The sequence below is a fragment of the Electrophorus electricus genome, chromosome 6, assembly GCF_013358815.1.
Source record: "Electrophorus electricus isolate fEleEle1 chromosome 6, fEleEle1.pri, whole genome shotgun sequence".
NCBI lineage: Eukaryota > Metazoa > Chordata > Actinopteri > Gymnotiformes > Gymnotidae > Electrophorus > Electrophorus electricus.
Genome location: NC_049540.1, coordinates 28,192,034 through 28,205,845, shown reverse-complemented (window position 1 = coordinate 28,205,845; position 13,812 = coordinate 28,192,034). Strand labels below are relative to the sequence as shown.

Sequence of the window (13,812 nt, the reverse complement as noted above, 5' to 3'; positions counted from 1 at the left end):
GGAAATATTGTAGTACAAAAAAACCCCAAAAAAAACTATGAGAGTAGGTGACTGCTGGAAGTCTTGGGAAAAATAATATAATTTAGTGAAAGGGCGAGATGGTGTTTAGCATGGATTTTCTACTTTTAGGTGATTTGCCTTTTGTGTGATTTTTGAGTGTGTGTGTGTGTGGGGGGGGTTAGGGGGATGGGGGGGTGTCTGTGGGTGGGAGGGAGGGAAGCCTGTGTTATGGATGTTCTTCAGTCGCGTCATAGAAATGGCAACCTGAGTTTTCTAATGATTGAAGAACACTCTCTGTGGTCCAACCCCCTTTTCTATTGCAAATGAAAAATGTGCTTCAAAATTGTGCTCATGTACTTGGCTGGCCACTTCTGTTTTCTGACGTTGTACCAGTCTGTCTGTCTGTCTGTCTGTCTGTGTGTGTGTGTGTTTACTTAACCATTCCTTATTTGTGCTTGCATTCCTGCCAATGGCAGATACTCTAAAGCTGACCAATGAAATCTCTCCTTATGTTGCAGGAAGTAGACTATGTAGATCTCTAAGAAACTACTCTAGCTCAGCGTTAGCATTGCTAATGCACTACTAGGAGATCCTGGTGAATGGAGCTCCTTTCCCTCTCTAATTCACTGGTTAACCTGAAGGTTTTGGGATTGGGAAGTTCCCCTTAATGCACATCTGAAAAAGAAACAGAAACGGAGGAGATTTTGCCTGCAGTGTAAAACAATTCATCATATGCTGTGACCCCTTGGCATTCGCACTGGAAGATTCTCCCTGGAGTGTGTAGGGAGACATCTATGTTACTTCACTTTGATGGCACGCATCGAGAAGGTTCCCTTTCATCCTGGCTGTAACTGGGATGAGTCCACCTTTGCTAACGGACTCTATAAATGTGGAGATGGCTGAGATAGCGTGACGTCAACAGAAGTGTGACGAGTGAGTGCTGTAGTGTGGCCCCTCCCCCTCTCTCTCGCTCCTTGAATATGCAAACTGGTGATTATTTCTGCTACGCTGGCCAGTAAGCAGCCCCTCTCCCTTCCTCAAGTCCACCCCAAAAAAAAAAGAGTTGTTGTTGTTGTTGTTTTCTTCTTTGGAAACGTTGATATTTGACTGGATCACCCCCTCCCTGGTGCATAAGCCCAAGCCTAGCATCCCAAGCTCTGGCTTCTCCACCCTCCGTCCCCACCCCGTGCTCCATCCCTGTGCTGCCCCCTTCACCCACCCCATGCCCAGGTTCTTTAACCCCCCACCCCCACCCCCCGGTCCCACCAATCTTTCTGGATTCAGGCTTTGGTACAAGTGCTGGAGGTGGAGGACCCTCCACCCGGACTTCCCTCGTCCATCCATTTGTCCAGACTGCGTCTGCGGGCGTTCATGAAGAAGTTGCTAACAGTGCTCAGTTCCAGGCCGAGCTGCTGAGAGATCGTCAGCTGCATCTCTTTGGACGGACGTTTGTTCTCTTTGAAGATGGCCAGTAGTGTTCGCCGCTGGAGGTCAGTAAAAACCAGGCGGGACTTCTTTGGTGTGGCGCTCCTCTCCTTGCTGGAGTCTTGCTCTTTTCTTTTGCATGCTTTTGAACAAGAGAGAAACAGAATAAAAGAACAATAATTAATATGGTTTGAACCGGAACTTTCCTAAAAATAAACATTTACAGCACATGCATGACAATGATGCACATCACTCTCCAGGAACGTAAGTGGAGTTGTCAGTTCTAATTCTCGGTTTTATTTCTTGTTAAACTGTGTGTCACGAGAACGGCACATCTCTCTCCATCCGCTCCTCTCGGATCAATGCCGTATTCCCCCGGAAACGCTTGGGACTTCAGAGAAGGACCCCAGTGTCCTTGCAGGAATTGCCTCGGCGGCCACTGAGATTCCCCCAGATGATCCGGGCGGCGTGAGAAGTAGGTGCGGGGTATTTTTAGCCGTCAGTGTGACTGCGGTGGCGCACGCAGCGCAAGAGCCTTCAGCGCACGATTGGCCAGAGCGACATGGAACAGCGCGACCAACGTGAAGAAGAACACGGACACAGCTTCCTACCTGTGAATATAACAGCACACGTGCAGTGGGGGTTTGGCAGGGTGAGAATAGCTAGAAAGTGTGTTTACGTGAGCTCAGGTGGGGGACTTCACCTCAGGCAGTGTGTTTATGTTAAAGAAGAGTAGAGGTTTTGTTCAGAGATAGAATAACTGCTGCTAACATTTACAGCCTTTGGCACACACCCTTGTCCAGAGCAACTTTCACATTTCTCAGTATGACACTGTGTGTGTGTGTGCTCCCTGGGAATTGAACCCATGACCTTGATATTGCAAGCACCACTTTGCGCTGTCAGGAGAGCATGACAAGCCACTGCCAAAATCATAAGACTCCTTCCAGTTCTGGAATAAGACAAAATCAATGTTTCATGACACAGAACTAAAGTCACAAGTGTCCACTGCATACACAGAGAATACTGATAGCTGGGAGAAATGGTTCTTCACACCTGAACGCATAGCATCAGACATCACAGAAAGGTGGGAACCTTGGTGTTACAAGCACCTTGCCATCCCTACAGGATGTGTGTGTAGGTTTTACTGATGGCCTTCATGTGCACACTTTGCGTAGACTCGTTCTAGTCATGTACAAGCAGACAGGCCACTGGTGCTTTGTGTTTTTCAACGTTGGTTTCCTTTCTGTTGGATCCGTTTTCTTTTTTTTCTTTTTTTTTTTTTTTTTTACACGTGCAGCATTTTTACATTTTGCTCTCCAACAACTGTAGTGAGCACGTCGGCTTTTTCCTGTATAACTCCCACGATGCAATGCGATCTACATACTTACCCAGCTTTTTCCGTCAGGACAAAGGAAAGATGAGAACTGTATTTTTAAAACTCAAACACATTCGTTCCCAGCATCCGCAGGGAGGGGCCAGGGAGTCAGTGCAGGTCTAATGGCGTCTGCGTCACCAGCGATGGTGTGTTGAGTTCTGGACTGAAGCCGGCGTTATTTACAGCTGGCATGAAGGATGAGTGTGGATAAATGCAGGTGATGGCTAAAGCAGGAATTCGGTTTAAGGTTTGTTTTAACTGATATCATTGTGTGCACGCGTGTGTGTGTCTCTGGAGTAGTGGAGGATTTACTTCAGTCTTACAGGGTTTGTCTCAGAAGCACCCTAACAGCTTTTTAAGGAGAGATAAAGGTAGCTGATCGTAGAACTGATACGGACATCCCAAATACAAAATACAAAATACGCCGGCCCAGGGTGTCCAGCTCTGAATCTGGAGGATCGTAGTCCAGTCCAGAGTTTGTCGATCTCCCTGCTCTGACACTGAGGTGATGATGAGGTGAATCGGGTGTCTGAGCAGAGATTCACCAAACTGCGCTGAATTCCGGCCCTCCAGTACTGGAGTCATGCACACTGTTGTGTATAATTAAATACAACATGCGCACTGTTATATATAATTAAACCAGGTTGTTAAACACGTGTTCTCAGAAACAAAAACACAACATGACTTGCTGACATTTGTAACCAATACTTAAGGCAGAAGTTCAGAGTGTGAATCGTAATGCTGTAGGGCACACACACACACACACACACACACACACACACACACACACACACACACACACACGGTTTAAGATTTGATTTGATTACTTCTCTGAATTAAGTATGCACAACTGAGGCCGGGCACGATCAATATAAATCAGGTTAAGTACGCAACTGAGTACAAAACTATTATGTAAGAGGAAACTCCAGGAGCGGGTGGAAATAAACACGTGCGCGAGGCTGGCCTGTTTTTTAGAACCTGTGTGTGACGCATTTACTTTGTCTATGTAATTCCTCGGCGGACACACAAAACACTATTTACGTTGCCAGAGCACAAAAGGGTAAAACTCCACGACTACTAAATCAGCCAGTTAAAAAAGCTACAGACACACAAAAAAATAAATAAATAAAAATAATGCCGACGAGGAAGAAAGGCAGCGAGACTCCTTAAGTCAGCGAACGGAGGAGGCTTAAAAACACAATAGTCCCTCATGCTCCACAAAACTGGCCATCATCCTCTCATAGCACTGAACTAAATATTTGATAAAGAGAAATGCACACCGATAGGTCTGCGTTCAGCATGTATAATTCATGCTCAAAGCAAAGGCGTATAACGGCGAATAAGCGCCACTGACTACAGAGCGACGCACGCCTGGGCCGCTGTCCACGGTGCTGAACCAGGCCAAAGTTCTTTTTTTATGAACGTCACTCCTTTCCCAGATGATACTGTTCCTATTTTCAAAGTCAAGTATGCCTAAAGAGTTTTGAAATATGTCGGATACAAGTTAGATGAATTCACAGCATATTTGATCTAGTGAACCTAATTTGAACTTTTACTCTTTTCACAAACTAAAATAGTTTATAACCTTATATTACTTTTTGTGCTGCATTTGAATCTGTTTTTAGAATTTTCCTATGACGTAAAAATTAAAAATATGTACAAATGTACATGGAAAATGTACAATATGTGATATTTGCTTATACTTGCCCTCAGGTCCATCAGTGTCCAGCAGTAGTCTGCCAACAGAGAGGTGTTCCACTTTCTTGGTATAGCTTTTTCATACTATACTTAATGACATACTCGAACAAAAACACTATAGGTAATAGAGAAATTCTGAAAACATGTTTGGATTCACCATGAAAAAAACAACAACAGGTATTTGTCAGTTTAAAGCAAAATCATTATGAACCCATGAAAACTCCAAAGTGCAAACTCACGCACGCGTGATCTTTTCTTTGCAGGATTGCATTATTTCTGATGTGAGACATGTCGAAATCGCCTTTAGCCAGAAGATGGCAATATTCACCAATAATGTACTAGTCCTGCCTTAGCGGCCTCGCTGTAACCGAGTAATATGAGTGCATAGGGCCATTCTGCTCGAGGCATCCATTACAGACGTTCATTTTCTTAACACACAGACTCATTTGCGATAATTTATATCCTGTCGTGTGTCTGAAGGTGCACTTCGCTGTAACAAAACACTGCAAATACTAGGCTACATGCACATTAAGGTATTTAACTAGTTCATGTTGATTATTTGGGGTCGATTCTTCCCAGCCTGATTAATCCTTCCTTCAAAATTAGGCTGCAAAGATGAAAATGCATGTGAACTATTTTAGATAAACGTTTGCATACCGCGAAGGCGCGTTTCAGATACACGCTTATGTTTTGGCAGTAACATTAAGGCTTTAATTGCATCAGATAAACCTGAATTAGCTTATTCTCTCCAAACCACAGCAAACGATGTTAATTATATCGCCATGGAGCAGAATCAGATAACAATGGCTTCTCTTATTGCTGTTTGATGGTCGCGTTAGTTATCGTTACAAAGCCCAGCCCTTTTCTTTCTTAGGCTATGCGAAAATCCCCTTGAAATGCTTGGAAATGCATATTGCAACGTCAAAATATTGAAATGACACACACGGGGGGGGGGGGGGGGGGGGGGGGGGGGGGGTGGAAGCTAAATTTATTTGCATGTGGGTTATTTTGCCTTAAACGAGCAAGAGAGTTACCTGGCATAATGCTAATCATACTAATAAAACGAATAATGAGGGGCTCCACTTTGATATAGTTAACGTATATCAAATACCTGCATTCCGTCGCCTTTGCCCGAACACAAGTACGCGCGCCTGGTTATTGCGGCGCTTTTACTGTCATCATTTGGAATTCTGCTTACCGCGAGCAAAAAAAGAAGGCCAGGCCAAAACCTCCTCGCGCACACGTCTGTGAAACGCAATCCCCCCCGCCAAAGGCCGTCCACGCAACAGTGATTCAATCACTGCTGCTTCTTATAGCTCTCTTTACAGTGCGATCAAAAAGCAATTATATTATTTAGAGGGATTTACCATTTGCACGGTGGGAAGGGGTGTCAACTTTGGGGTTTTCTAAAGGGGTAAGGTTAAATCAATGCGATCGATGCAGTGGGTTTCCTTGGCCTTTCATCAAATGAAAAAGAGCTCCTCTGCCGGTCCCGGTTTATCCTCCACCTTTGGCAAATGTAAATCAATGTTATGCGTCAACAGCGACGCGTGGAGAGGGCCAGATGTGTCAGAAATGATCCGGACACATTCACGCGACGTCCGAGCGCAATATTCCTAACCGCCCTGGGTTTGCGCTCCATGTTTCCCTATAGGCTTAAATAGGTGGGAATAATTCATTTTTAGTCAGTTTGACTGGAGTAATTAATAACAGGCCTAAAGCACCATGCGTTTAATTTCACAATCTATTTACATCCCATAACAAACGCCGAGCACAGCAATCAATAGTCCAATAACAGATACGCGACACCCTACAGTTAAAGCAACGCAGTATGACCACGTTTACAAAATATAAAAATTACACTTCCAGCAGATATTACCAGAAACGATGCCAGCCTAAAAGCACTGCTTCTTATGACATAAACATGCCTAAAAGATATCACTCTATTCAAATAGTAGTAGTGTTGCATTTGCAATTCAAGGAATGTCTCTTTTTGAGTGGAGTAAAAGTTTTACAACAGGACTATGTATATAATGTGGTTTTGTAACCAACACCAATATATTAAACGTTGTCATTTTTCCCTATTTGTGGAAATAGCAGTTTTTTCAAAGGATAACTGCTGTTCCCAACATGACCATTCCTAACAGAGTAATGCATGCTGGATAGTCTGCTACACCAGGTATTACATGATAGAGAGAGACACTTATGTTTCTATGCTAGACTGGGCAGCGTTACCAACATAATCCTCGCCACATGAAGGTGCAGGACTCTTTAACGAGGTAGTTATAGCACTGAATTATACATGCAGGCACGATATAGCTGGCACACTGAAGGAGCAGAAGCAGGGCTCCTTTTCCATTTGCTCACTGTGGGATCCTGTGAGGTTTGCGCCGGACATGGGACGGAGACAGAGGTGGCCAGATGTGGAGACAGAGGCAGAGACGGAGACATTGAATTCTAGCAGCAGACTGTCTGAGATGCTGTTTCTTTTTCTGTGTTCTTGTTTTGTATTTATGTGAAGAGCTTTTGAATTACCTCTGTTGTTTTAAATGTACTTTACAATATAAACGTGCCTTGCCTTCCTCTCAGACTGAACGAGCAAAATGGGAATGAGTGAGTCCACCTGCAGAGTGGAAATGCAAAGCCATGACTCACATGCTGGTTGAGGTGGTGTAGATGGAGTGTGAGAATGTGCAGAGTCAGGGAGACATTCCTGCAGTCAATCACTGTAACCCTGTCCTTTCATTTGATTGGATTCTGATTGCAATCGCTTTGGAGTTTGAAGGTGATACAACAGTCGTTAGAGCTGGGCAAAGTTTGTGTGTGTGTGTGTGTGTGTGTGTGTGTGTGTGTGTGTGTGTGAGTGATCAGTGTTGGGTGGGATGGGGGTGAGATCAATATTTCACCACAAAACATGAGCAGCAATGATGTTTCTTTTTGTTGAGTGAAACCTCTACATAACACACTAGAGGCAGACACACACACACGCGCATGCATGGACACACTCACATATACACTCGTGTGCCCACACACACACACACACACACACACATACACACACACCCACACGCACATACACCCCCACACACATGCATTCTCAAAAACACAGATCTACTGGAATATAGTTCAGTATTGATTTGCACACAAACACACACACACACACACACACACACACACACACACACACACATACACACACACGCACACATGCGCACACACACCCCCCCCTACGCACACACAAACACAACACACAAACACACACATGCATTCTCAAATGCAAAGCTATTGGAATATAGTTCAGTATAGATTTACACACAAACCTACAAATACACACACACAGGGTTCTACTCTCAGAGTCAATAATATAATATTCTTGGATCTGCTTGTAGGTTTAAAATCAGGCACTCTGTGTGAATGTATGCGTACATATGTGCCTGCGTGTGAGTGTGTGTGAGCACGTGCGTGTGTATGTTTGCTTGTTTGCGTCAGACTGGGTGTAAAAGTTCTTAGTAAATGCATTATATTGCAGCCCTGCACTTAGCTGTGTCACTCTGTGCATATGCGGATGTTCTTAATGTGGAGCTCAGACACTTGGGACAGACAGAAAGGCTGATTGAGACAGGATGGAGGGGGAGGAAGTGTGAGAGTGGCAGACAGGCAGGGAAAGAGTGAAATAAATAGATCAAAAATGAAAGACAAGAAAAGAAAGAGAAAGCAACAGGCGGGGTGAGGGGTGGAGAAAGGGCTGCATATGGACAGGGAGGAAGAAGAAGACGTTGGAGTGCGTGCAGGGTGTAAATGCTCCTCCATGACTCTGACTCAGTCATGTATCACCCTGCTTCTGCCAACCTCTGATGTCAGAATATCACCTGATCTTTCCAAAGGACTGAGGATGAGACCAAAGGAAAAAACAGTGCCCTTACGCTCCAAGATTTCTTTCGAATCAGACAGAAAGCAGGCAGTGAGAAAGTCCTGCCCAGAGTGATGACACTCTGGTATGTCTGGATAACCTCTGATGACATCAGCAGTTCAAAGGTTTGTTTGCAGACAGTTGTCACCATAGATACAGCCAAATATCAAGCTCATTGACTTTATGATGTAACAAGACTGCCGATGAGGAGATAAGCTTCTGTAAAGCTGGTATATAAGACAAGAGGTTTATGGATAGCTGCTCCAGTCAGCCTTAGTCTTTGGTGTTGTGAGTTCTATATCATTTTCATATGCACTGTAAATAACAGGGAGTACAATCAATTCTTGGATGTATTACTATTATGTTAAAACTTGTCTGGTCTAAACTCTCAATCCAAAACATATAAAACAATGTAACTTTAAACACAGGTCAACTGAGAGGTTACAGAAGAATGCACGAAGCAGAGCCCGAGGTAAATAACAAGATAGAAGGATTTCACCCAGGTGAAGATATACCTCACCTCCCAAACTGAGTTGCAAAAGTTTTTAATGCTTCAAAGGTTGTGCGAATGGAACAGACAAAATAGATGTGTGTGCATGTGTGGGCTGGGCTGTCTACACAGTGCACTTATTACTTCCTCCATGTTCAGCACTGCACACGCAAACTGCCTGGGTTCGTCTGTGCTGGTGTGTTGGGATGGTTCATGTTGGGCTGTTGGTGGCTATTAACTATATTATTACAGTAGCCCATACTTTTCTGCCAGCTGCCGTCCTTCCTGAGTGGGTAACTGAGTAACTGGCACCCGAGCCCCTGTAACAGGCACTGGAAGTCCTGTAATGGGCTCTGGAGCCCTTGTAACTGTAACTGGCACTAGATACCCTGTAACTGGCACTGGACCTCTTGTAACTGGCACTGGCACTTGGGAAAAAGCCCTGGAGCCCCTGTAACTGGTTCGCAAGGTCCTGTAACAGGCAGTGGAGCCCCTGTAACTGGTTCGCAAGGTCCTGTAACAGGCAGTGGAGCCCCTGTAACTGGTTCGCAAGGTCCTGTAACAGGCAGTGGAGCCCCTGTAACTGGTTCGCAAGGTCCTGTAACAGGCAGTGGAGCCCCTGTAACTGGTTCGCAAGGTCCTGTAACAGGCAGTGGAGCCCCTGTAACTGGTTCGCAAGGTCCTGTAACAGGCAGTGGAGCCCCTGTAACTGCCACTAGAGTGTCTGCTGTTGTCATTCCTGTCACCTGTGTCCTTTCGATCCATAAAATGGAAACAAGCCTAAACAGGGAGATTCTGAATATTAATGTGTGAGATTCTGAATATTAATCAGTGACATTCTTAATATTCTGTGATATTTATACCTTTGATAATACCTATATTTCATGTCTACATAGGAATCTAACATTAAACATGTCTTCACATGTACTAAATTCCTACCAAGGATTCATCCAAGTCACAATGCTAGTTAAAGGTCATGTGACAACATGTAATAGCATGTTTATAATGTAATGTGAAGAACACAGTGTATTCAGCATGGTCAGTGTGAGCTTTATGTGAATGGTCACTTATTAAGTAGTTTACCAAGAGACCATCATTGTACTGAACAGCCTACATAACACGTTAATATTTCAAGTGTTACTACTTAAGCATGCAAGTACCAGCACAACTCTAGGGGAGTCAGAGGAGCAATACAGACTCACAGTCACATGGTAAGAGACGGTATTAGTTTCTGACTGAGACAGCAGGAGATGGTGTTAGTGTCTCACTGCGTGGGTTCGATCCCAAACCAAACCATGGGTGGCATGGGGACTACAGTAGAGGTGCAGGTGATGAGAGTGTTTACGGACAAACCCCACAGACGTCCTCACAGGGCAGCAACAACAACACAAAAAAAACAACCAAAAAACAAAACGGTCGATAAAATCGTGTTTTGGCTTGTGCGCTCCTGTCTGTTTGCTGACAGCAACGGGGCCGTAGAGATGGAAACACTGGTCTCTGCTCGAGCCCCATGAGTGTGGACTATAACTCCCCTTTCGCAACATCAAGAGACGTTTCTGCACCCCACTGGTGAACCCGTTTCAACAGATAATACACAAAAAAAGAACAAGTGGAGACAAGAGCAGATGGCTTGTCCTTTGAGAAGCCCGAGGTGTGATTTTATGCAACCTGACAGGATCATTTAGCAAAATTATATTAAAACAAACAAGCCAAGTGTTTGGGTGACCATTCTGAGGTTGTACACTAATTTAATATTACACATCTGCACAAACAATTAATGCTCTAGACAGCTTTCCATAAAATGACCAGTTTACCCATAATAAAATTGTATTAACTTTACTATGTGTAATATTGCTTTGAAATATGGTGTGTGTGTGTGTGTGTGTGTGTGTGTGTGTGTGTAAACTGGAAAATGTGAAAAGCTACACACAGGTAGAAATGCAAATTATGTAATCCCCCTGTAACTAGCACTATTAACTGTTCTAATTATCCATTACATGCACAGCTGACTTCCAACATGCATTTGGATAAAAGTAATTAACAACAGTGAGAGGCTAGCATAAGATTTAAGTCTTAAATTACTACTAAGACTATTACAAACTTGTAAATAGTTTGCAACAGCACATGCTGTTATATACCAGGGCGTTCTTCTTTAGTCTCTATAACACACTATGGCACTTCTAACACAGGTGGGCCTTGTCTCAGGACACAGAATAGAGGATTATTTATCATGCCTCCCTTATGTTATGGTTTGTATAGCCTACATTTGAAGCTTGATGACTCGGATAGTCAATTCTTTCTGACCAAGCACTCATGCAGCCAAGACTGCCCTGATATCTGGGGTGTTACAGTTGCGTGATCACACTTTTAACAGAATTATTCTGTTCCATTGTCCCAAGCTATGCACTTATTGGCCTGATCAGGAGAAACGCATCTCTAAAAGGTCTGTCTCGGCCTCTGAAAATCCATTATAGTCATTAGAGACCGTCCCTCTCGGATCCTGTTAGGCGGGAATGAGGGGCGCAGACCAGCACTCAAACGCTAGAGAGACTTACACCCAGTATGGACGTGAAGGTCAAACGCGTCATCTCTTTACCGCCATCCTATTCCTGTCGTTGTGGGGACTGTGATTAGTACACGAGTGATTAAACATCTTTAAACAATCACAGCAGGACTGCCAGAAACCGTCTCAGAATAGACCGACGGGAGATTTTTGCGCGGAGTCAGTCAGTGCTGGGAAGAAAATTCCATCGTCAGCTTTACCGGAACAAGTCCGGATCGGGTTCCAGATCAATGCCTGCTGTGTCCACACGTTTATGTTATTGTTGCCAGCATTAATGCCCTTTTAATCTTTAAGAGATTACCCCCATCGATCCACAGCCGTTCAGCTGCATAGATTTATTTGAGAAAGTGACATAACTAGCCAATACTGAAACTAAAATAAAGCACAATATACATATGTGTTTTGTTTTAGATCTGAACGTGTTATTGGGCAGGAGAATGTGTGAGGTCTTAAGTCTGTGATGTGATTACTACTTCGCTAACCATTCCTTGCATTGCTTTCATTGGTGAACCCAAATTATCTTGCAGTGTTTCATCACGCGTGTAAATGAAGATACGTTTTGAAAGCCTAGTTAAAAGAATTTCCTAAAGGGTTCAAACTAACTACACATGAACCACCTAAATGAATCAGAATGAGCCATTAGAATTCTGATGCTAATCTCAGTTTTATGTAAACTATCTGACCACACACTAATCGCATCAGGGTTTTGTTTTTTTTTGTTCTTCTCTCTTCAGCCAATAGATATACAAACAAGCCTGTGGGCTAATAATCACACAGGGCAGTAGACATAGAGAGAGACACCTCCCCGAAACTGGCTGTAGATGTATTTCTTTAGATACCTTTACTTGGTCACAGACCTGACCTGCATTGGTCTGCAGTACGAGTCTATTTCCAGTCTCACCAGTACCTGGACTTATCACTGCTTGTCTCTTTTGATCATTTAGTGAAGCTGTCTGCTCTTGTGCCGGGGGCAGTGACAATGATGGAGCGTCGCAAAGACAGTCGGGGGTTCGTGGTGTGGGGGTGTGGGGTGTTTGAGTGTGGAGGTCAGGGTGCGGGGTGTGGGGGTGTGGGGCTTGGGGGTTCGTGGTGTGGGGTGTTTGAGTGTGGAGGTTGGGGTGCAGGGTGTGGGGGTGTGAGGTGTGGGGTGTGGGGCTCGGGGGTTCGTGGTGTGGGGTGTTTGGGTGTGGACTTCGGGGTGCGGGGTGTGGGGGTGTGAGGTGTGAGGTGTGGGGGTCGGGGGTGCGGGGTGTGGGGGTGTGGGGTGTTTGGGTGTCACCCGGAGCTGGCGGGCCGCGCTGATTGCTTACGTTGCGAGAGAAATAAGCCCGAGTCAAATGTCACGTTTGGTTTGACTACATTAATAGCGCGAAGACAGGACCATTTTCTTCGGTCAAATCACGCGGCGAGCTTGCATCTGCAACCGCTGCCGCGAAAGAAACATGCCTTTCCGCAAAGCTTGCTACGTTGCCGAGATTTATAGCCGGGTCATTATAGCTTACATGGCGTTGAATCGAAGTTTATATAGCTTAATATGATTACACCGCAGCCTAGTTGTGAATCACAAAGAGATGGGAATTTTAGAAGCTGTAATAATTGTACCTTGTCATGCCGTTCGGGTTAATGCACTGCATGCGCTATATTATTCTTTCTTCTTCTCCATTTTCATACTTAATTAAAAAAATACAGCTAATGCAACACAGTGTGGAAAAATAGCCAGGCGCACGACTTCACATTTTGCCTGGTTAACCCAAGACAAGGTGACGTTTTGTGCGCGAGCTGCGGGTCATGCAGAGATTTCTATCAATAATTCATTGAGCCGATGCAGCTTCTGTTCTTCTTTTCAATTCCCCTGCCTCGCGCCGATCACATAATACCTTCCCCCCAAATCCCCGGTCGCAGACTTTACCGCCATCTGTAAGACACAAAATCCTGCGGAGTAAAGGATAAAGCCGCTTCTTCGACGCGTATAGTCTCCAAATGTTGTGCTTTTTGTGCTTTTTACAAATATCTTTTTTTTTTTTTAATCGTATGGTTTGGACAAACCCACGTGTCGTTTATTGTTATTACTTTTCTATGAAGAGGCACTGTTCTTGTTTCGTGCACAGCAGAACCTCAAAAGAGAGCTCGAGATAGAGCTTTTATGTACGTCAATTCAAAGACCACTTAATTATCTGGATGTACTGAACACGTGCTGTTAGCCCATATTCAAATAATCAATGGCCGCCACGATGGTATGCGTTGATAAACTTCCCAGTGTTTTGGTATGTAAGCAGTAGCTGTATTTAAATGTATTATTGTACATAATGCAACGAGCACTGGCATCCGAGCCAGTGTTTCAAAAAATACAG

General features: G+C 44.3%; 1 protein-coding gene across 2 annotated transcripts in view; it reads right to left on the bottom strand.

Moving 5' to 3' along the window:
* Window positions 1-1,275: 1,275 nt before the first annotated feature.
* onecut2 (one cut homeobox 2) overlaps window positions 1,276-13,812 on the bottom strand; it is a 14,980-nt gene continuing 2,443 nt past the window's right edge. The window contains exon 2 of one of the 2 annotated variants that reach the window (XM_027024298.2): window positions 1,276-1,567. In XM_027024298.2, the coding sequence (XP_026880099.1) occupies window positions 1,281-1,567 (287 nt within the window). In that variant the 3' untranslated portion in view covers window positions 1,276-1,280. The remainder of the gene's footprint in view (window positions 1,568-13,812) is intronic. The other variant, XM_027024299.2, reaches the window with a different exon arrangement.